The 23,145-nt window shown below is 29.5% G+C and overlaps 1 protein-coding gene across 3 annotated transcripts in view; it reads right to left on the reverse strand.

Moving 5' to 3' along the window:
• Positions 1–4,024: 4,024 nt before the first annotated feature.
• LOC142323554 (carnosine N-methyltransferase) overlaps positions 4,025–23,145 on the reverse strand; it is a 39,691-nt gene continuing 20,570 nt past the window's right edge. For all 3 annotated transcript variants that reach the window (XM_075363341.1, XM_075363342.1, XM_075363343.1), the window contains 4 exons: positions 19,332–19,497; positions 16,814–16,922; positions 12,618–12,742; positions 4,025–5,399 (listed from right to left, as the gene is read on the reverse strand). In XM_075363341.1, the coding sequence (XP_075219456.1) occupies positions 5,196–5,399; positions 12,618–12,742; positions 16,814–16,922; positions 19,332–19,497 (604 nt within the window). In that variant the 3' untranslated portion in view covers positions 4,025–5,195. The remainder of the gene's footprint in view (positions 5,400–12,617; positions 12,743–16,813; positions 16,923–19,331; positions 19,498–23,145) is intronic.

The following is a 23,145-nucleotide window of genomic DNA, read 5'->3' on the forward strand; positions in this document are numbered from 1 at the left end:
GTGGTACATTTTCCAATAAATGGAGATATATGATTTAAGCATTTGTTATTTTCTTATTTTACATGAAAAATTAAGAAATAGCATTTAAACCTATGAATTCTGGTAAGCATGACAAAAAGTTAATTCTTCTTGGTATGTTGGTGGACAAAGAATAAATAAATTTCTAACAAAATTTAAAAATTGTGAAAAAAATGTTTTTGAATTAAAATATTTAATTAATTTACAGGTTTTAATTGCCAATTTATAAATTTGCTGACAGCTAAATTCCTAACAAAATTAAAAAAGTTTTACTAATTTAAGTTTATATATACAATTTTTATAACGTTTTTTTAAATTAACTAACACTGGTGCTTTGGAAAGCATTTTTCATAATATTCTTTTCTGCAACTAGAGCAAAACCCTCTAGAGGTTCTCTTACTTCCCTTTGCAGTATTAACATAGCAGTATAATTCCTTCATCCTGACAGTTTAATGGGACTGAGTGGTCCTCTAGAATCATTTGAGACATTCTTTTTTTATTAAGTCAAATTACTGCTGTGAGAAAAATTTAAAAATTGTAACCCAATCTGGTTAACTTTATTTTAAATACCATCATGTTCCCTATTAACTGCTAAATATTAAAATAGAATTACCAAGTTACAAAAATTAACCATTAAATCTTAATAAAAGCAAAAAAATAAAAGCAACAGAGTATACTGGAACACTCACAAGAAACAAAAAACAATCTGAAGCTGGTTTTATTTTTTATCAACATTATTCCATACACTGATGTTGCTAATACTGACTGATATGGATGCTGCCCAGTTTTTTTAAAACTACAAAGTTCTAATAGATCATGATCTATTAGATAACAGAATTATAATATTCATATTCATTATATGAGAAGCAATAGCATTCAAACGAATTACAATCTTCAAAAACAATAAATCATCCTCAATTGAATGATTTTCAATTACACAATCCCCCCCCCCTGAACACTCATTCAATGAATTACCATTAGTATCTAACCCATTCTAAGAGTGGCAGAAAATTGCCATGAACTTAAAATTCATTAATAAATTAAAAAATAATTTAAAATAATTTAATTTTTTAAATAATATTTTTTTTTTTAGTTATTAGAAAAAACTGTTCTGCATTTCTACTAATAAGCATGAGTGAATTTACAATAACAAAATAAATAATTATTTATTCTAAGCTATAGGTAACAAAATCTTGCTCATCTGATCATCATTATTATCTTATCACCATGAATTTTATTAACTCATCAACAGTATTAACTCAAGCAAAAGCTAAATTCAACATCATTAACTACCTATTAATTTGATTAATGAGCCAGTTAATAAGATGAGCCGCCCTCTCTTTTTCTGTTTAGCCTGCAGCCACTGTCAGGTATTACTTCAGAGGATGATATGTATGAATGTAATGAAGTATAGTCTTGTACAGTCTCAGATCGACCATTCCTGAGATGTGTGGTAATAAGATGAGCCTAATATATCCAAATGTTCTGCATATCAGCAACTACACTGAGATCATTTTATCATACACATGATACTGTACACTATAATTCCACTATGGATTATAACATACAGATACTCATATTTGATTTGATTTATGGAATGTACTTATACACAACTGGTAATGTTTTTTTTCATTTCTAACAATTGTCAGCAAATGTTAGAAGTATCCACTATTTTCCTGAAGGCAGGTCTGAACCCTTTGCACCAAATTTTTTGAGATGAATTCCATTGCACTGATGCCCTACGAAGGGTGTCAAAAAATATAGTGCAAAGGGTATGACCTGCCTTCAGGAAAATTGTGAACATTTCTAACACTTGCTGTAAAATTAAAAGTTGTGCATAACTACATTCCATGGACCAAATCAAATGCGAGTGTATCTGTATTCTGTCCATAGTAGAATTGGAGTGTAGAGCATCAGAATGTGCATGATAAAATGATCTCGCTATATTATTTTGAGTTTTTATAAAATTCTGGAAGTAGTTAAATGTTTTTGTAAATCGAAGTTTTTATTATAAAATAAGACCCAATTATTACACACCAAATACTAGAAAGAATCATGGACTAGACAATGATGGTAAAGTCAGAGTGAATATGCTGCATAAAAAAATTCCTTAATATTGAACTTTTGAGGAACCATAAAAGTTACTTAGATTATATGTTAGTGTTTGATGGAAATTGGTGAGTTGCTTTGAAGGATTTAAGTTATTTAATTATTAATGAAATTTTTTACCTTTTATTTGAATATTCTTCATTTGGGTAATTTAAAAAAGACAATGTCTATTTTTGCTTGTTTTAGAATACATAACATTTAGATTCAAGTCCAAAATTTAAACATAAATTTTACTTTAATTTATATATATATTTATATATATATATATTATTATTATATATATATATATTTATATACATATTATTATTATTATATATATATATATATATATATATATATTTATATATATGCATACATATAAAATATACATAAAATACCATTAGATTATATTTATAATAGTCTAAAAATTAGTGAGCCTTTTGCGCATAAGATAGCGTTAGCATCCCAAATCTCCTGAGATTTCATACATCCTGATGTATGAGTTGCAATGGGTCAAAATAAACATCATTTGACAGCTGGCAATTGAAGCTAGTGGATGTTCAAAAAGTGTTGGAATTCTTATACTTACACATAAGGTTTTGCACCATGAAGATGGAACTTTCCACGAAACTGCGCTACATTTTACAATTTTATTTTGATAAAGGTACAAATGTTATGCAGGTCCGTGAAGAAATTTGCGCTGTTTTTGAACAAAAGCTAACTATCAAAAGCAACAGCCAAAAGGTGGTTCAGTTGCTTTTATTCTGGAAATTGTGATATCCAAGATGCTCCTTGCAGTGGATGATCAATCACAGAAAAATAGAATGATAGTCTGACAAAAGTCAAGGAAGACTGGCATACTGCCAGTAAGCAGTCATGACAACGCCAATGATCTAAACATCCATCACCAGTGTTAAACCATTTGGAAAAAGCTGGCTACAGAAAGAAGCTCATTAGATGCCACATGATCTGACTCAGAAAGATTTACTCAATTGAATTTCTATCTGCGAATCTCTACTGAAACGTAATGAAATCGAGCCATTTTTGAAGCAGTTGATCACATGTGATGAAGAGTAAATAACCTACGCAACAATGTGTGAAAAAGATTGTGGCTGAAGGGAGGAGAAGCTCTGCACTCTGTGGTAAAGCTCACACTGATGCCCAGGAAGGTTCTGCTTTGCGTTTGGTAGGATTGGAAGGACATCATGCATCATGAGCTGCCACTGCCAGGCAGAACTATAGACTCAGACCTGTACTGTCAACAACTGGCACGATTGCAGCTAGCAATTCAAAAGAAACAGCATGAACTGGTCAACAAAAAGGGTATGGTATACCATGCTGACATCAGGCTGCATACATCCTTAATAACCCGTCAGAAACTGAGAACCTGACTCGGAAGTTTCAATGCATCCACCATATAGCTTGGACCTGGCACCATCACACTACCATTTGTTTCGGTCTTTGCAAACTAACTGAACGGTATTAAGGTAGTTTCAAAAAAGGCCTCTGAAAACCATGAGTCACAATTTTTCACCACAAAAGTTGAATAGCGACAGGATTATGGTGCTGCCAGAAAAATGGCAGGTCATAAAAAAAAAAAATGATGCATATGTAGTCTCATAATGTTATTTTCCAAAAACAATAATGTATTCTCAATTTTGGCCTCCAAAGGCTGTTTAGACAACCTGTGTATATATATATATAATGAAGAAATCTTAGATGAAATTCTGATCTCACTGAAAAAAATTTTGACATAAGATTTTAATCCATTAATGAAGATTTTGATATTAGTCTCGCTTATTAAGACATTTTTTATAATAACTGAGGAAACTGAGATAATGTACCAGAAATAATGAATAGGATTTTAATCAAGAAAATTATAAATTTCATCATTAAACTGGAAAGTGAAAAAAAACAATTGCTGCCTAATGATAATTTATTTTTACAATTTCATTGATAAAAAAAAAATTAATTTTCAATTTTTTCACTGTAATCAAAATATTTATTGATTATTTTTAATAATTTATGGTATATTTGATCCTATACATAAAAAATCAAATAGGTTATACCATAATTCAAAAAGATTTACTTGGTTTACAATCACAGTAATTCTTGTACTATAGTAAAAAATTTGTTCAAAAATATTACTTGCATATTAAGTAACAAAATACAAAGGAAGTTTCAAAAGTGAAATAACCTTACGAAAAAAAACAAAATTTTTCTTCATATCAGTGCCAATGTAGTACAAAAATGAGATATAATTCATTCATACTTTTCAACATCATCTTCAATCCTAATCATAAATCTGTTCCAATGTATCAGTGAACCCAATATCCACCAATACATTATAATATGGATTTCTGTCCAAAGTTTTCACCAATTCATGATTTTGCTATTCATTTTTTCAGATGAAATTTCATCTATGTTTTATTTATGTAAAATTTATGTAGATTAAATTTTTATGTAGCTTATCTAACAGACAGAAATCTTACTTCTGTCTCTTCAAGAGGTTAAAGGAATAAAATGAATGAAAATAATTTTTATCTGCACTAATAGAAAAAGAATATTGAACTGATTTAAGACACAAACAAAAATATTGATAATGAAAAATCTTGAAACAAGTCAAATTCAAACATAATCCGAACAGGACTGATGATTGCACTGAAAAGCAGATAAAAAATATGAATTGGAAAACAGGAAAATTGTCAAAAACTATCTACAAGGATTTACTTAAAATCTAAAACTAAACAAAGTTTACTAATCAAGTTTCACTAATCATCATCAGTAGAAACTGAGGAAATAGTCATCAAATTTAATTAAATTTATAACTACAGATAATTTTAAATTTAATTTAACATAGCTCTTCCTTTATAAATAAGAAATATGCTTAATTTTTGTATGTGACTAGCAATGATTTGAACAAATTTTGAAATGTTCATAGATAAATAAACATCAACTAAATTAATCTACTCGGAGACTAAACATGAGCAAGTGTAATTCACAGTTAAACGATTGATTAAAGAGTATAAAAAGTAATACAAAAAATTTATTTGTTTTTATGTCTGATGACTTGTAACTTTTGAATAATATCATTTGGTTTCAATATTGCTATTTTTTACACTTTCATTACTAGTTACAGGGCCACTTTTTTCCTTAGCCCTAACTACACTGTCTGTTTCAATGGTTTCACAATCCAAAGGTTTGCAGCAAACAAAGAATACACTTTCATAATAAGATTTCATCATTGATTCAGGATTTTGACAATAGGATGTTTTAATTCCCAACTTTTCTTTCTGAAAACAAAGTTATACATATTAAATTATTTAATTATGATTAGTACGAGTCAAACACTAAAATAAATTAATTTCAAATCAATTCCTTATGAATACAACTCTTTTTTAATTATTTAACACAACAAATTATCAATTAAAAATTATTTTATATTTGCTCACAATTTAAATGTAATGCGAAACAAACACGATACCAGTAATGTCACTGATAAAGTGAACATCTAGATGTTCTTTATCTTGGAACTGCGATTTGTGAAGAAAAGTAAAACAGACTTTCCAAAAGAAGAAAACAATGCTGTAGATGCACAGTGAATCAAAGAAAAGATTATTTTAGAGTAAAAGTTTAAAACATTGTGAACATGGTTGCACGTATAAAATACGCAACTTTTCAAATAGGAAATATATTTTTATGTACACCTAAAAACCATTAAATAACAATGCTCAAATGTTATTTGAGCATTGTTATCTGTTTAGAGAGTAGGTTATACTTAAATACTAATGATGTTTGGAAATTTTTAATATCTATTTCTCATATTTATTACACTCATACAATCACATCTTTTAAGTGTTTTAATAAATTAAATTTTCAAAAAAGATACAATTTTTTTTAATAACATGATAAATTATAAAACAAATTACTGATTACATTGTGATTTATTACATTTAAGGTGAATTTAAAAAGCAATAATAATTTTCAATAATAATGAAACACAGTACTTTATAATGTTTAACTGTTTTTGTTATTATACATCAAATTTAATGCTTATACCTTTCAGATAACACTTCAGAGGATAAATGAGGATGATATGTATGAGCGTAAATGAAGTGTAGTCTTGTACAGTCTCAGGTTGACCATTCCTGAGATGTGTGGTTAATTGGAACCCAACCACCAAAGAACACCGATATCCACGATCTAGTATTCAAATCCGTGTAAAAATAACTGACTTTACTAGGACGCTGGAACTCTCACCTTCCAAATCAGCTGATTTGGAAAGACTCGTTCAATCATTCATGTACCATACCGCTTCAATGTAACTCCCAATATATGGGCTCCAGGTTAACATAAAATACTCCCGTCATTTCAATGTGTAAAATCTGCAACTTTTACGTTATTCTGTCATTGAACTAGTGAACTACCCAACTTCCCTTTCTAGTAAATGATACAAATTAAACATGGCTCTATGCCATTAAGGTTTTGCAACTCGTAAAATAAACATGAGAAAATAACAATAAGTTTATAATATTAAACCCACAATTTTCAGAAACTTAATATCATATTATCGGATTGCAGAGTGGTAATAATTCCCTCTAGTATGGTTGGTCAAAACTTAATGCTGTATGAATGGATGTCATTCTTTGTGTCTATAAAATATAAAGTTATGTGATTGGATATGATACAATGGTAACAGCAATCAGGGGTGGTACATACTTTTATCAGTCAAAATCTGTTGTTGTAGTAAGATTTATTCACACCTTATAATTGGTTAGAAACAGGAAACTGTGATTGGTTGAAATTTAATGCTTTATAATTGGTCAGTTCCTTTTACTGCTGTGATTGGTATAAGCTGCTGTGTTTTTGACTGGACAATCATATCTGTACTTGTGATTAGTTAAGAAGATGTGGTATTCCGATTAGTTAGTTAATAGAGTAATCATTTGGGGGCAATGAAACTTAAATGAAATCTGTGATATAGGATGAATGTATATTGTTATTGGTTTATTTTTCATCAGCTTCATTTTGGGAGGATTAGTATCATTTATAGTGTTTGGGTTATATTTCATTTTTTTTAAGAATATAGGTTGACAGTTATAAACAGACAAATGTTACATAAATTTTCAATAAAATTGAACTGTTTTTAAAAACTACTGAATGTGGTATCTTAATCTTTTTACTTATTCTCACATTAGCCTTTGCAATTATAAAATTTCAGTTACACAAATTATTAACTTTTTACACATGTATTTTTACGATTACTGGCAAAATATTCTTGCATTCGAAAAATAAAATATAACTTATTGTGAAACATTTGCAACATGATTTGTTGTTTTTAAGTAGGAATTTATGAGGTAACTTTTCTGTCATTATAAAGATGTTCAGATGTGTTAATAATACAATAAAATTAGTCTGTATTAATATATAAATAAAATAGACATTTGTATGTTCGTCTTTAAGTGGATGCAGAGATGCTCACTTAAATCTTCACCGACATGACTAATTCTTTTACAAAAGTTATCACTAAAATCTTTCTTAAACATTTAGCAGTTAACTTATTCAGATTTCTGATCTAGGATGCAGAATAACATAAACAGAGAATGAATGTTATTTTATAGCATGATATTCTCTGAGTAATAATTAAAAACAAAAAATAAATCAATCTTGTAAAGAAATATATAACTGTACTTTTTGCCATTGAGGTTTAGGCATAATGGCTGAATGTGGTTAAATATTTATTTTATTTAAATCCACGCACTGTATTTGATGTAGCAGTCTTTAAATAGAGTGATTTTATGCACTTCTTAAATATGTAGGCAAATGAGGAATTTGTTTTAACAACTGATTAGTATTGATATAGGCCGTGTAATTAAGATTGCATCTGTATACTATTGGTTTCATGATTGTGTTATTTGCTTTTGATAAAACAAAAGCGCCTTTGGATCAAAGGTTTTATTTATTTGAATCTGTTCCAAAGGTATGGATTATTCCATTGCAGAATTTGTTCGGTATAGCCCCAAAATACTATGTAAATATATATTAGTCATTAAAAGTATAAACACTGATGATACCTGAATCAGATCCCTTGATTTAATCATATGATGATTGAACTGATTGAACCAAGAGAATTGAGACAGAACCCTTGGACTACAACAATACAATACAACTCCTGATCCTGATAACTCCCATTTCCATTTTGATCATCTATAATTATTTTTTTCCCATCTCTCTACTTTGTATTTTATACTGGTCCTTCAAGCACTGTTTTAATCATTCCTTTCGCTCTGATATGTCTCGGCCTATTAACTTTACTATTCTGAAACTTTCTGATTAAGCTTCTAATCTCATTCACACTCTTAATTTCTTCTTCAACTTTACTTTGTACATTTAACTTTTTCTTATCTCAAACATCCCCACATCTCAAATGCCTCCAGCCTTTCTTTTCCCAAGTGTTTATGTTTCATACCCATGCAGACATGCACTACAAACATAACATTTCATGAAAAGCTTCATTCAAAAGTAAAAACTAGAACAGCTATTCTAGTTTTTCCTAATTTTTTGCTTTTGCAATCTTCTGTCAACATTGTCCCTAAATTCCTGTACTGTTTTACTATTTTTCTATGGGTTTACTTGGCATAGTTAAATGTTTTTTTCCTCATCTACACAACATAAACTTATTTCTTTACCTCTTTCTGTACACCAATATCAGTAATTCTTATTAGCCCATTCATATTCCTTGAATTTCCTCTTTTCCTAGTTTCATACTGTTCTTCTTTAAAATTTTGCTACATTTTTCTTTTAGTTTTGCTAAACATAAAAATTAATTTCCTGTACTCGACACTTTACTCCACCAGCTTTTTGGGGTTCAAAATCATGTTTATTTTTAAAACATTTTCTGGTCATAACCCGATGTTGTGCATCGCATTACATAATTTCCTATAATCTTCTTTCATTTAGACTAAATTACTGCTACTGGCAACTCATCTATCCTCACAGCTTTTTAAGGTTGTTGTTCTCAATTGAGCATCTTCCATTACATCATGACTTCTACATGGAAATTATTTTGCTTTTTGTTGGACAAGAATAGTTCCTCCATGTATTCCTTCCACCTTTTGTGGATGTCTTCCTCATTATAAAACATCTTTACTGGCAATTTTTTAGTGGCTGCACTCCTCCTCTGCTTATCCCATATCATTGATTTTATTTTTTTTACTAAGTTCACATTGTCCTTTTTTTCTAAATTTTCTATAAGTGAGCAATTGTCTGAAAGCCATCTTTTTGTTTTTTGCATTATTCTTCTCAATTCATAATTAAATTTTCTGTAGAACCTTCTTCTTTTTTTCCTATTCTTGTATCTTTTTCTGTCTCCTATTTTTGTCATCTCTCTGATAACCCAAGGATTCTTTATTTTTCTTCCCTTAACAAAACCAAGTGTTTGTTCTGTTCCTGTTTTTATGGCATACCCAAAATTCATTTCCACTGCTGTCTTTTGTATTTCTTCCCTTCACTACTTAAGCTAGTTTTACCATTACCATCTTCTTTCCAACTGTTGTTATATTTTTCTCATTTCAGTTAATCCAATTATTTCCACTCTTTATTTCACTTTTCATACACTAGGAAATTTATCAATCATTATGAAACAGTAACTAACTGGGCATCAGTCTTTTGTTTCTAAAGAAAATAAATAAAATTTACTTTAAATCTGGTGTTTGCACGAACCAGAATATAATAATGGAAATCTGCCAATAATTCAAATTTTATTTTAGTCACTTCAGCTATGAAAAACAAAGTTCCACTGTACTAATAGTTATTTTTCTTTTTTTATAAAATATAATCAATATTGTGGGAATTTTAAGTATATACAATTGTATATACTTTAAGAGTAATTACTCTTAAATTAACTTATTTGCTAATAATTTTTAATCATGAATAACAGTTTTAAATCATTATTTAAAATATCACTTTTTATTTTTTTATTTTTTAAATTTACTTATTTATTTTTATATTAACAGTAAGTTATGAATATTGTTTAAAATTTTTTGCCAGTTTAAGAATAAATTTCTCTTGAAATAAATTAATTACTGGTAATTCTTAGTTATCAATCACAATTATTTGTTCTTTGAATTATTTAAAGGATCAGAAGCACTTATTTTAATGAAAATGGACTACTATTCTTTTAATATTAAACCACTGACTAGGTATATATATCTGTTTGCTACTGAATAATTTTAAAGGACAAAAAATTCTACTCTTTTATTAGTGAAACATATTAAAACTCATAGAGAGCCTAATACTCATGAAATAAAACCATATTCTGAAAACAGATTACTTACATTAAAGAATCAGGAAAAAATGGAAGGCCTACATGGTATAAAACTCATCATTTTTAATTATCAATTCTTTTATGATTAAACATACAAAACAACTGACAAAAAGGATAAAGAATCTGAAAATTCTACACTATAATTTAAAAACTACTAATCAATAAAATGTAGTTATATAAACCAATTTAGCCCACAGTCGAACTTTACATTAAACGATAACATTTTATACTAACTACACACACACACAATTATATATATATATATATATATATTATATATATACATCAAAATAAAAAAATAATTATTACTTTCATGACAAAAGATGGCAAGAAATTTAAAGAGAAACACTAAATGATTCACTTTGTATGTTATTTGTTGATTTGAAATTCTTTCTGGAGGAACCACACTAATCCATCTTTAATTTAAAATGCTTATCTGTTGCACATGGCAGTCACACATACTCACTGACTGTATTATTATAAAATACTTAAAAACTGGAGCCAAACCCAAGAAACAAAAAACCATGAAGTGCAGAAAAATATCTAAAAGAACTCTTTCCAACAAATAAACAAAAGTAATTCACATTTTAACCGACTTTCAAAACAAAATAAACAAGCACTCCTAATTTTATAAGTAGCTATCTGCCTAGTTATAACTAGCATTAAAATAGTACATTACAGAAAAACACAATACTATAACATGTGTTATAATTCTTTTTAAAGGAAATGTTTGAAGAACAATGTTTTAAGGGGGCAAGATGTGCAGCTATATCTGATAATACCTTACTTCTCGATCACTAGTCCAGAAAAGACAACAATTTCCTGTATAAATCCATAGATAGATTCATCACTCCACTAAGGAAGCAGCTGCTCAGGTGACTACCAGGTAACACCATATAGTATTAAAACCAGTGTTAAAGCCAGTGTGATCTCTTTTTCCCTGTCAAAGAAAAAAGATATAAAGGGTAAAATTAGGAAGTAAGACTACAGAGGGATATGTGTAGTAGACATCTTGATCTTTCAATACCAAATGATTCAACAACGGTTTTCTTTAAAGTAGTCCGAGTCTGTTCTCAATCAGTTATTTTATATATGAAGGAGAAACAAAATTGGTGCTGTATGTGTTTGCATTGGTCAATATAAAATCTTTAATTAATAAGGTCTTGCTCCAACCCTGAATAAAAATATATTGACTTCCCAAAACATGGTGGTAGGGATAGAAATTTGAGATCATATTTCTAACTAATGGCAATATAAAAAACTCAACCACACCTGTACTCATCGGGTACAGCTAGGTGGCCTTCTAATCTACAATAAGAAGGAGATGATCACTCCATAGACAGACTACTATAAGAGATTGGAACAGCTGTCTTCCTCAGAAATGGGGAATTTCTTGGTCTAATCATTTTATACAAAGTTCTGTTTCTGAAAAGACTTAGATTAGAAGTTAGTTTCATTCCTTTCAAAATTTAAAAGTAAATAATGTAATTTATACAAATGCAAAACTTTAGTTTTGATCATCTGATAGCTGAAGAAAGAAATATTAACTACAGAAAGGCTAATTGGTAACTGAGATGTCATTTCCAACACCTTTTCAATTTTAACATTAAAATCAGCGAACGATCACACTAAATATCATTTTCTTTAATCACATATAACTAATATATTTTTATGTTTTTTTTAATACTAAGTGCATTCATGTCCATGTACATAAATATTCCATTATACCTTTTTGCTTTTATTAATATTTTCTTGTCACAATGACTGAGGGAATTGAAGGAATACTTAAGGTGTTAATATAATGATGCAACAAAGTTGTTTATTTTATTAATGTAATGAAAAAGATATGAAGACAATTACAGAATGGTGTAACATCATTCCAAATTGTAAAATGTGTAATGCAACTATGGATTTGGTGTTAAAGAAATTCTACAATAAATTCCAGTATAAAAGAATATATTTAAAGACAATGTTTTAACAAAAAAAAGTATAAATTGTACATAACAGAAAGGACAAGATTAATAATCTAAAAAAAAAAAAATATGAAAAGGAGCAAATGAAAACAAATAAAAAATTACCATAGGCAGACAACTAGAATATAAAATGAAAAATCTCACTTTCTGTATGATTTTGTCAGCAAAACATATTATTAACGCATGAAGATAAAAGCAAAACATTTTCTTACCTCAAATTGAAATCCGAGTCCTAATATAATACTTTTTACATCTTGATATGAAGGATTAACTACTTTTGAATCTTCCATAAGAGAAAAGTGGTACATTAATGGCCCAAGGTTCACCCAAATGCCACCTTAAACAGTTTAGAAAAAAAAACTGAAAAAATATATTCTTGAGATGCTTACTAAATGATAACTAAGAAATATTAATAAATTAATAATTAAGTCACTAGAAAAAAATATTTATTTATGATATTTTACAATATAAGACTGAATACATATCATTCAAACACAAACAATATATTACAACATACTGAACTGTTAATTAGATAAAACAAAAACTACAGATAACAAGAGGGGATAGAAACATCTTATCATAATGAAATACAGCTTTTAAATAAGATTAAAAAAGAAAGTAAAAAACTATAAAATTATAAGAGATTAAATTAAGTAAGTGTAACATAGGATGATAGATTGAAATATAATGAAAATAAAATAAAATAATTTTAGGAAACAGAGATGTAATGAAAAGAAAGTTTTGGGGAAATGAAGCCAAAAGTAATAACATAAAGGTTTAGGTAGAAGAAAAGTATTTAGAAGAAACATACAGCTAAAAGATAGCAGGAATACAAAAAGAAATTTATAAAGAGAAAAATTAAAGGCTAAAGATGAAAATAAAAACTGGGGATGATTTCACAAGTAGACTATACCAGAATCTGAATTTAATACATCTCTAAATGATTTAAATGAGAATAATGCTGTACAAATTAATAATAATAATAATACATCTGAGTTATTATGCTGTTAGGGTAAACTAATACTGAAATTTATGAGGCTAGAGAAGTAACCTCACAATTCAATAAAAAACATTATTTTTTTACATAAGAAAGAAAGCAGTAACACATAAATGTAAGAACTACCATACTATAACGTTTTATTTTTATATATAACTACCTTGAATAATAAATAATTTACAGAAAAGTAAACAACAGATAGTGCATTAAATATAAATCAAGTTTGTTTCAAAACTGTATGGAAACACAAGAAGGAATTTTAACCCTCAAATAATTTTGGAAGTGAAGTTGAAGAACAAAACCATCCACATAGCGTGTGTAATTATTGAGAAAACATCTGATAGCATGGAAAGGAATGGAATTTTAAGAAAAAAAAAACAGAAATATAAAGAAAGAAGTTATTTTTAAATTTAAAAATATCAGAATTACATAATAGTAAAAGAAATCAAGCTGCACTGAAGAAAGGAGTGCAACAAGGATGTATCCTATCCCCATTGTTTTTCTTATTTGAAAAAGGAAAAATACAGTAACTAAAAAAAAAATTTGAGATCAGAATAGCAATCCAGGGCCAAAAATTAGAAACGTTATGAATTATTGATGATACTGCGATTTTGACTGACAGTAGGAATGAGTTAGAAATACATTAAATAGTATAAATTCAATGTTACAAGAGAAATTAAATTTGAGAGTAAACAAGTGCAATGAACAAATGTAATGGAATCCAACAGAAAGGAAAACATTCAAGAATTAAATATTATGAGAGAGCACATTTAATCAGAATACGCAGAATTCTTTTATTTAGACAGTAAAATTACAATGCATACAGTAAAGAAGATCTTAAAAGCAAATTTGTACAAGCTAGGAAAGCTTTTACGAAGAAAACGTAGGCAATATTAAATATAGATTTATTAACTAGAAAGAAATATTTATAAATACTGTAAATGGATGTAGCACATTTGGTTGACAAAATGTGCCCAAAAAACAAAGAACAGAAAGCGACTGTAAAAAAAACTATTATAAAAGCCACAAACTTTATTAAAAGAAGGCGCCTTAGGGTAAAATGAAAATGGGGTGAATTGAAGAGATTATATGATAAACTGAAGAATATTTTTGTGGCAAAAGTCGAGTAAAAAAAAAAAACAAAGTTGATAAGCCATTATTAAGGCAAAGAAGATTAACGATTCTGGTTCTAGAAAGAATTTTGGGATGCCTTAGTGTAGTACTGCTTATCTGGCAATGTCTTGTTCCCACCTAGCACCCACATTTTGAGGCTGTTCATTTCACACCACCTGAGATCCATGCAGTGACTAAGGTTTGCACAACATCTTGTGTATCATAATAAACAGCAAAAATAATGAACATTCTATTTTATTAAAAAGTGTTTTATTTCTTTTTCATAAAAACCTACATCCTAACTTGAATAAAAAAATCCCAGGATATTTGGATTAACAGTGAAAACTAAGTTTTTAGATTTTCAGTGAAGTCAGCAACAGTACTGACGAAGCCAATGTACAATTAATATATGTACAGATTATTATTTTAGTAAGTAAATTTTATTTATTTAGCAGTGTAACATTTTATTTATCTATTGTACAGTTAAAACTAAAATAATAATACAAGGCATATACATAAAGTAAGGGCCATAGGCCATAGGCTTATATTTAAATATTAGTGGCAACTTGTGACAGGAAAGTGGTTGAGTCCAGTCTGAAAACAAAGCTTGCTAGTTGAATCTCACTCTGTTGATGACTTTTTTGCACGTGAAGAATTCGTGTTTGTAAACGTAAAGGCAAAGAAATTCTCAATAATGATAAAGACGTTTATTATACCGATCTTCAGGCTTTTGTTAAAAATATTAAAGAACAGAGACAAGTGTCAAACCCTCATCTAAAATTAGGAATAAATGGAGGAGGTGGATTTTTGAAAATTTGCCACTCGGTACAGTCAGTGCTCAACACAGTTAGTGAATACAAACTTTCTAAGTATAATAAAGGTATCGCTGTGAAGAAGTTTAAGGATTCAAGACTAAAAAACTTATTGATAATAGCAGTTACTTCAGATTATCAAGAAAACTACAAAAATGTAGATCAACTCTTCTCCAAGTTAGGTATAATAAAGACTTTCAAAGGTACAATCGCAACTGATCTCAAATTGGCAAATATCTTAGCTGGTATCATATTGCATAGTAATAGTCTATACCCATGCACTTTGTTTTTTGCAAGAAAAAGTGAACTCAAAAATTTGCAGCCCTCTCAGATCTCCAAAAAATGCATTGGAGAATTATGAGAAGTGGTGTATGACTGGAGCTAAGAAAAGGCAAGCAAAAAATTATTTCAACTGTATTCATTCGCCTTTATTTACGACTGATAAAAACAAGATATACTTTGACATTATTCCAACGCCATAATTACACCTAATACTTGATGCAGTCAATACGCTTTTTGCATACATGTCCAAAGATTATGAAAAAATCTCTCGCTTGGACAACAGAAGCTTGTTACATTCAGCATGAAGCCAGTTATGGCCATGGTACTCCAACCTTCAAGAGTAACTCATGTAAGAAGCTTCTGGATAATGTGGATATTTTGCGCAGCATGAAAAATGTAGGTTTAGTAAAATACGTAACAGTTTTTCATGACTTCAGATGTGTTGTGAATGCATGTTCTGCTTATAGTCTCGAAAAAATTACAGAAAATATATATAGTCTTTCAAACAAAGATAGTTAAATTAGTGTACTTTCAATAAAAATTTAATAATATCTACAACAGTATTTTCCACTCATATCCTGCATCTTCTTATTGCTAAAATTGGATTTTTTTTAGAAACATAATCAGTCATTTTTTTTTCAAAAAGCTATCCACCAATTACTTTTACTTTTCTCTTGACAGAATGCTGACACTGTAGATTAGAAATCAGAAAGAAAATTGGCAACAAGAGAACCTTTCACTTAATTTTACTTCAGGTAAACAGATTCTAGTGAAAAGCACCAAAACACCACATTCAAAAATATCACTTGAATAACTTATATGAAATAGCTGTTAATAAATGTTGCACATGGAATAACATAAATATTTTTTTCCAATTCATATCCTAAAATGTCAAAATTCAAAATAATTCTGGAAAATTGAATAGTTCATGAAGAAAATTGTAAATATGCTGTTACAGTACACCATTACCTGCATTAAGAAAAAAAAAAAACAGTATAAATGGCCTAGTAATGTTGAACCAAAAGAGACAAAATTGCCCGTACTTTTTTGAACATTTGGGCACCTACCATAAAAAAAGGACAAAAAAACAACAATAATATAACTATATGCAGTAAGAAACAAATGTATTCAGTAAAGTAAAATTAAATATATTTTCAGTAAATGAGATGATAAGCAATATTTTAGTTTGTAACTTAATAAATACCTGGTTTAAGAATTTTATAAATAGTTTCGATTACATCGACTATATTTGAAACACAATCAATAAAGAAACAGGATGCCACACAGTCCCACTCATTGGCAGTGTTGTATATCTGTTAAAAACAGCACACAAATTATTACTACAGTAAAGTGAATATAAATTTTATGATTAATAAGATTCTACTAATTATTTAATTTCATTTTCGTTTATTGTTTTTGACTATTTTGTAATCAATACAAATTAAACAATGTCAAAATATGCATATACATTCACACAAATGCATAAAAAATTAAACATACATTAATATTCAAATTATACATGAATATTGTACATTAATAATTATATTCAACTCACTTTAAAATTAATCAACACCTTCTTCAGTATAGTTTCCAGTAGCACTGTTGTTAGTGGCAGTATTCTTTAAAAAAAATAGAAAATTTCTTAAGTATGTAATCAATAATGCATTCGAATTATTTTGTTTGGTCATCTGACATATTGTTAACAGTTAAGTGTGATTACATTCATCTTGCACATTTTTCATTCTTCTTGAAATCTTGGTTTTTATGAACATTGAATAAAATGTCCATGTTATGGTTGACATTTGCGGGTGTGTTTACATGTGTGTATGTGCATGCACTGTTTCTGAGGTAATTTGCAAACATTGATTCTGTCACTCTGTACATTGCTAGGCAATGTGCCAGTCAGTGTAAGTTGTTTTTTTAATGATTATTTCACCATGCATTTTTTTCATCAATGCATTTGTGAATGCCTTAGTTCACATAAATATGTGAACTTTAACAAGAAGATGAATTCTTTATACAGTCTGAATTTGTTTCCAGATGGCTACATAGTTTTTGTAAGAATAATAATTTTGTTCCATTATACATTTAAGCTGATCAAAATAAAAATCATACATTGATAAAGAACTACTCTTTGTAAGAATCCTATGCGCTTGTGTGTGAAATATACACTTGTCAGCTTAAGGGAATCTTTGAAGCTATCTTCTGAATGACATTGTTTGTCATGTTCTGCAGTTCCTCTGTAAACAGGTTGTCCTTTCTTGTTATCCACCTATTTTCCTTATCCTTTATCCCTTCTTTACCACTTCAGGTTTAATGGATAGAGATAAAGGACTCAGTTGGTCAATTAAGAGGATGTGAGGACTAACGTAACTTATACATAAATGAAGTGATATGGTAGAGAACAGCCCCCAGTAGACCTGTTTGTCAATAATAAGTTACCAAGTCTGAATGACTGTTTTCCATCCACAATAGGTCCACTAGGTTAATATCAATCAGCTAAAGCTAGACCTTCTAACTCCCCATCAAAAGAAAATTTGTTTAATGTAAACTGCTAACAAGATACACTAGAAAACAAATTTTATGAATAATTAGCAACGGAAAAGATTTTTTTACAATATTAATTAAAATAAAATGAAAAATAAAGAACATATCGTTATAAAATCGCAAAAGTATATGTTAAATTTAAAAAAACGTTTTTTTACAAGTCTTTAAATATTTCTTCGAGTATTTAGTTTAAATAAAGAAATTCTTTTAAGCAGAATGTACATTTTTGATTCTCCTTTAATCATTATATCACCAAGAAGCTTAGAAATAATTTAAACACTAAAAGATAAAAACCGTTAAGTCATTTCAAGCACACTTAACTTAGAAGTAACTGAAGGAGTCTCCTATCAGTTATCATTCATGAATATTGATTAAATAATTACTAAGAAACAGCAAGATAAGAGATTAATACAATGTAGGGATAACTAAGGTGTATCCTATAGGCAGAAAGCTGCAAGACTATAGTCCTAGATGGTTTGAACATGTTGAGTAAAGGAGTAAGAAGTATGTTAGAAACAAGATTCAGACTGCAAATGGTAGAGAAAAGAAAGAGCAGAAGGCACAAATTAAAGTAGAAAGATAAGATAGTGGTAGAACTAAAAGAAAGGGTCTAAAGAAATGGGAAGGTCAAAATAAAGTGGAATAGCAGAAAAGGATGACAGAAACATTGACTATATATAACATGAGATAAGGCAGAAATGAAGAAATCACTGAGAAACAGGTATGGAAACATTTTGTTCATAGATCAACATGAGTCAATTTTCCCAATCAAAATGTATGACAGTCTTAACAACCAAAACATGCACATTTTAAATATTTAAAAAAAAAATTCAAAGCATTAGAAAAAACCTTGAAAATAAATTCATAATGAGAAGATCACGCATGATCTGAGAACAATTAATATATTCATATTTTCATGGTTCTGATTTCCTCCCATCATGACTAATTAAAAAAAATTTAATTAACAAAGTGGTCATAAATGTTTTACCCAACAATCATATTTTGTAACACCATAATGAAATGACCATCCAGATTTAAAATAATATTAAACTTTACCATTGACAGTACTAAAACAACACAATAAAGGAAAAGAAACTCATATAGCAAGAAAACAGGTAAATAACACATTAATCTAATGTGAAACAATAGTAAACCAATCGTACTTAAAAACTTACCTCAACAAAATCACCTGCAGTCATTGAAAAAGACTGCTTTTTACCTCTAAGCTCCAAAGGATCAACATCAGGGAAATCAATACTGTAAGACTGAGCTTCAATGTTTAAATTATTACAAAAGTGGTGAACCCATGGGTGAATAGTGAATACACTGGTACCAGAACATCTTTAAAGAATAAAAAATACATCATAATTTACTTACTCAAGTACATGATTATCTAAAAATAAAATACACTAATAACAAGTCATTTCATGAAAAAAAAAATCACAATTTTTTTTATAAAGATCACCCACCATATATTCTTGTTCTGACTAGATTAAATATTATAAAAATTTATTTGAAAAAAAATCAATTTTTTAACTTCATGAAAATTCAGTATATATACTCTCAAGACACATATATACTCTCCACACTCAAGATGTTTTACAAACTCTGTCATGAATATCTTGAGAAAAAATTCTTTTGGAGAATTTTAATTTTACAGAATAAATCCCTACAAAAAGCTATAATGAAATATTAATAAAATATTATAAAAAATAAACTTCCTTGTATTCTTTTTAAAAAGTGAAGCAATAAAACATTTAAGTACCAGTGCCAGTGGTAGAACAACCCGCTATTTGGTTGGGAGAAAAAAAGAGGAGCTGTGAGCTGTATTATAAATACAACAAGAATAACTAATTTCACCACCTCTCCCATCAAATTACTAAAAGAAAGAAAAAAGTAGTGCTTAAAATGGCTATTGACCCATCTTCACTTTTTTCCTACGATCTATGGAACCAGTTCATTGAACATGCCTTTGGTCATTGACATTTTACCTTATCCACCAATATATTTATTTTTTGAGGTACTCCCAAAGAAGTTCCTGCCATCAGGTTATAAAGTATGCAGTTTATCATCTTACCCAGGACACCACAGTCTTTACTAAATTTTGCTTTATCAGCATTGTGGATATATTAATTGATGCAGAATTCATATTAAAGAGATATGTTAGCAATTAAAATAGTTTATCAAATCATAAATAAATTTATCAAATTAAGCATAAATAAAACTTAAAAAAACATTATAGGAATCTAAAATGTTCAACCGTTTTCAGAAGTACAAGTAAACATGTAATTTAAAATTATTAAATATAAATACAGAATAATAAATTACAAGAGAAAATTAAAGAATAAACTGATTTAGCTCATTTAAGAAAGACTTTAAGAAACAGAACTTAAACATTTTAGGCATCTACCAAGTATAAGCATGAAGTGCCAGTCTACCTACAGGGTGTCCCATATAAAACGCAACCCATTAATCACTCATCCATGAAATTTCAAAAGTCAAGCTTACTCCCCTACTCGTTACTGAAATGGACTCGTCCAACATCTGAACATCGCGGCGACGCAGTAGAACACTACCGATAGTAACAACAATGCGATCATAACGTTCAGTGTATTGCTACAGATAAGATGGTGTTTTCGCTAGATGAGCGTGTTTTCATTGTTGAGTCGTACTTCAGTACGAAATCAGTGGTTTCACCATAAGTACCCAGATAACCCAGCTCCTAACAAAACATCAGTATTAAGGTTAGTTGCAAAATTTAGAGAGACTGGTTCTGTTTATAACAAGGAACACAAAAGATCTGCGTCAGTGTTGAATACAGATACAGTCACTGAAATCAAAGACCGATTACTCGCCTCGCCAAATAAATTATTCAGACGTTTGACTGCTGAAATTAATTTGTCTAAATCAACTGTTCATCGGGCGACCAAACAATTACAATTACGAACTTATCGCATTCAAACAGTTCATCAACTTCTTGAGCCCGACAAAGAAAAACGGTTACAATATTCTCAATGGTTCCGTCGATTTCTGCGTGAGGGAATTAATGTTATGGATTCGTTATTTTTCACAGATGAAGCACAGTTTCATTTGGATGGCTACGTAAACAGCCAAAACAGTACAATTTGGAGTGCTGAAAATCCCCCACATTTATCACGAAAAACAATTACACCCACAGAAGTTGGGCGTGTGGTGCGTGATAACGCAGAAGAAAATAATCAGTCCTATTTTTTTCGAGTACACCATTAATGCAGAACGACATAAGGATATTTTATTTCAGTTCATTGCACTCTTGGAAGAGGAAGACAGACACTGCTGGCTACAACATGACGGTGCAACATCGCACTACGCAGGTTCAACTTCTGATTTCGTTGAGGAATTCTTTGGTAATCGTGTTATCGGTCGAGGCTTGTGGCCACTAAGATCTCCAGATTTGACTGCGGCAGATTTTTTTCTATGGGGTTACCTCAAAGAAAAAGCCTACAGCAACAACCACGAACACTTGAAAGTCAATATTGAACAAGCTGTATTAAATATCCACCCACAAACTTTGGAAAAAGTTGCAAGAAACGCTGTAAAAAGAATTGAAGCTTGTATTCAAGAAGATGACAGCCACTTCCAACATTTACTCTAAATGTAAGGTAATGGATGGTAATAATAAAAATTACATTTACATTTACACACGCCTTTTTATTATTTCAATACCTACCAATATAAGGTTGGGTTGCATTTATATGGGACACTCTGTAGTAGGTGACACAGATTTTAACATTTTTGGCAAACAATATGTGTTACCACCACATGAACTATTAAAAAAGTCCAAAACCTTCACTTTACTAGGTTATACTTTTATAAACAAAGCCTACTAGTTTTTCATAAAAGATAGCTGAGTTGTTAATTATTGTTTAAAGGTTATATGCATGTTCCGTGGGTCCATTATAACATGTTTTTTTGATATTGGTTTTATATAACATATACTGAGCATATAAGTTCACAGTAAGTGTAATATTAGATTTTCAATTTTAATTTAATCATTTAGGTATAAAATCTTTAATAGTGTGACCAATAACTTTTTCCTGTCATTATGTTTCATAAACTATCACAAAAAAGCATCACAATCAGATGCTACGTTTTAAATTAATTTTCTGATGGTAGAATAGTATCACTAAACTTTTATATAAAATAAAGATTGAAAGCTAGTTAATTTTTCACATGGCTATGGCGAAATAAATAAGGTATTTCAAAATGATAGACTCAATTTTGTAACTGTATTCCAAATTAAGAACTAATGAAAAATGTGAAGTAAATTACATCTGATAATACTCACAATAAAGTTCACAGATACAATTCATAAATGTTCAATGTAGCCCCCCTCCAGCTGCACGGCACACATCTAAGTAGTAGTAGGTTCCACAGGTTAAACCAACCGGGTTGGTCTAGTGGCTAACGCGTCTTCCCAAATCAGCTGATTTGGAAGTCGAGAGTTGCAGCATTCAAGTCCTAGTAAAACCAGTTATTTTTACACGAATTTGAATACTAGATCGTGGATACCGGTGTTCTTTAGTGGTTGGGTTTCAATTAACCACACATCTCAGGAATGGTCGAACTGAGAATGTACAAGACTACACTTCATTTATACTCATACATATCATCCTCATTCATCCTCGGAAGAATTATCTAAACGATAGTTACCGGAGGCTAAACAGGAAAAAAAAGAGGTTCCACAGGTTGGCTAGATTTGTTGGTAGAGTAGATACGTAAACTGCATCTTTCACCAAAACTTCCACAAAAAAAAATTCACATGGTGTGAGATCAGGTCATCTTGGAGGCCAGGACTGAAGAGCCAGGTCCTCATTACCAATGCATCCTATCCATCGTTGAGGTAGAGATTCATTCAGTTAGTGTTGAACAGAGGTGCCAATGGGATGGAGCAACGTACTGTTTAAAAATGAAGTCTTGTGAATCTTCATTTAGTTGAGGGAAAACCAG

This window comes from Lycorma delicatula, chromosome 4, assembly GCF_047948215.1.
Source record: "Lycorma delicatula isolate Av1 chromosome 4, ASM4794821v1, whole genome shotgun sequence".
Lineage (NCBI taxonomy): Eukaryota > Metazoa > Arthropoda > Insecta > Hemiptera > Fulgoridae > Lycorma > Lycorma delicatula.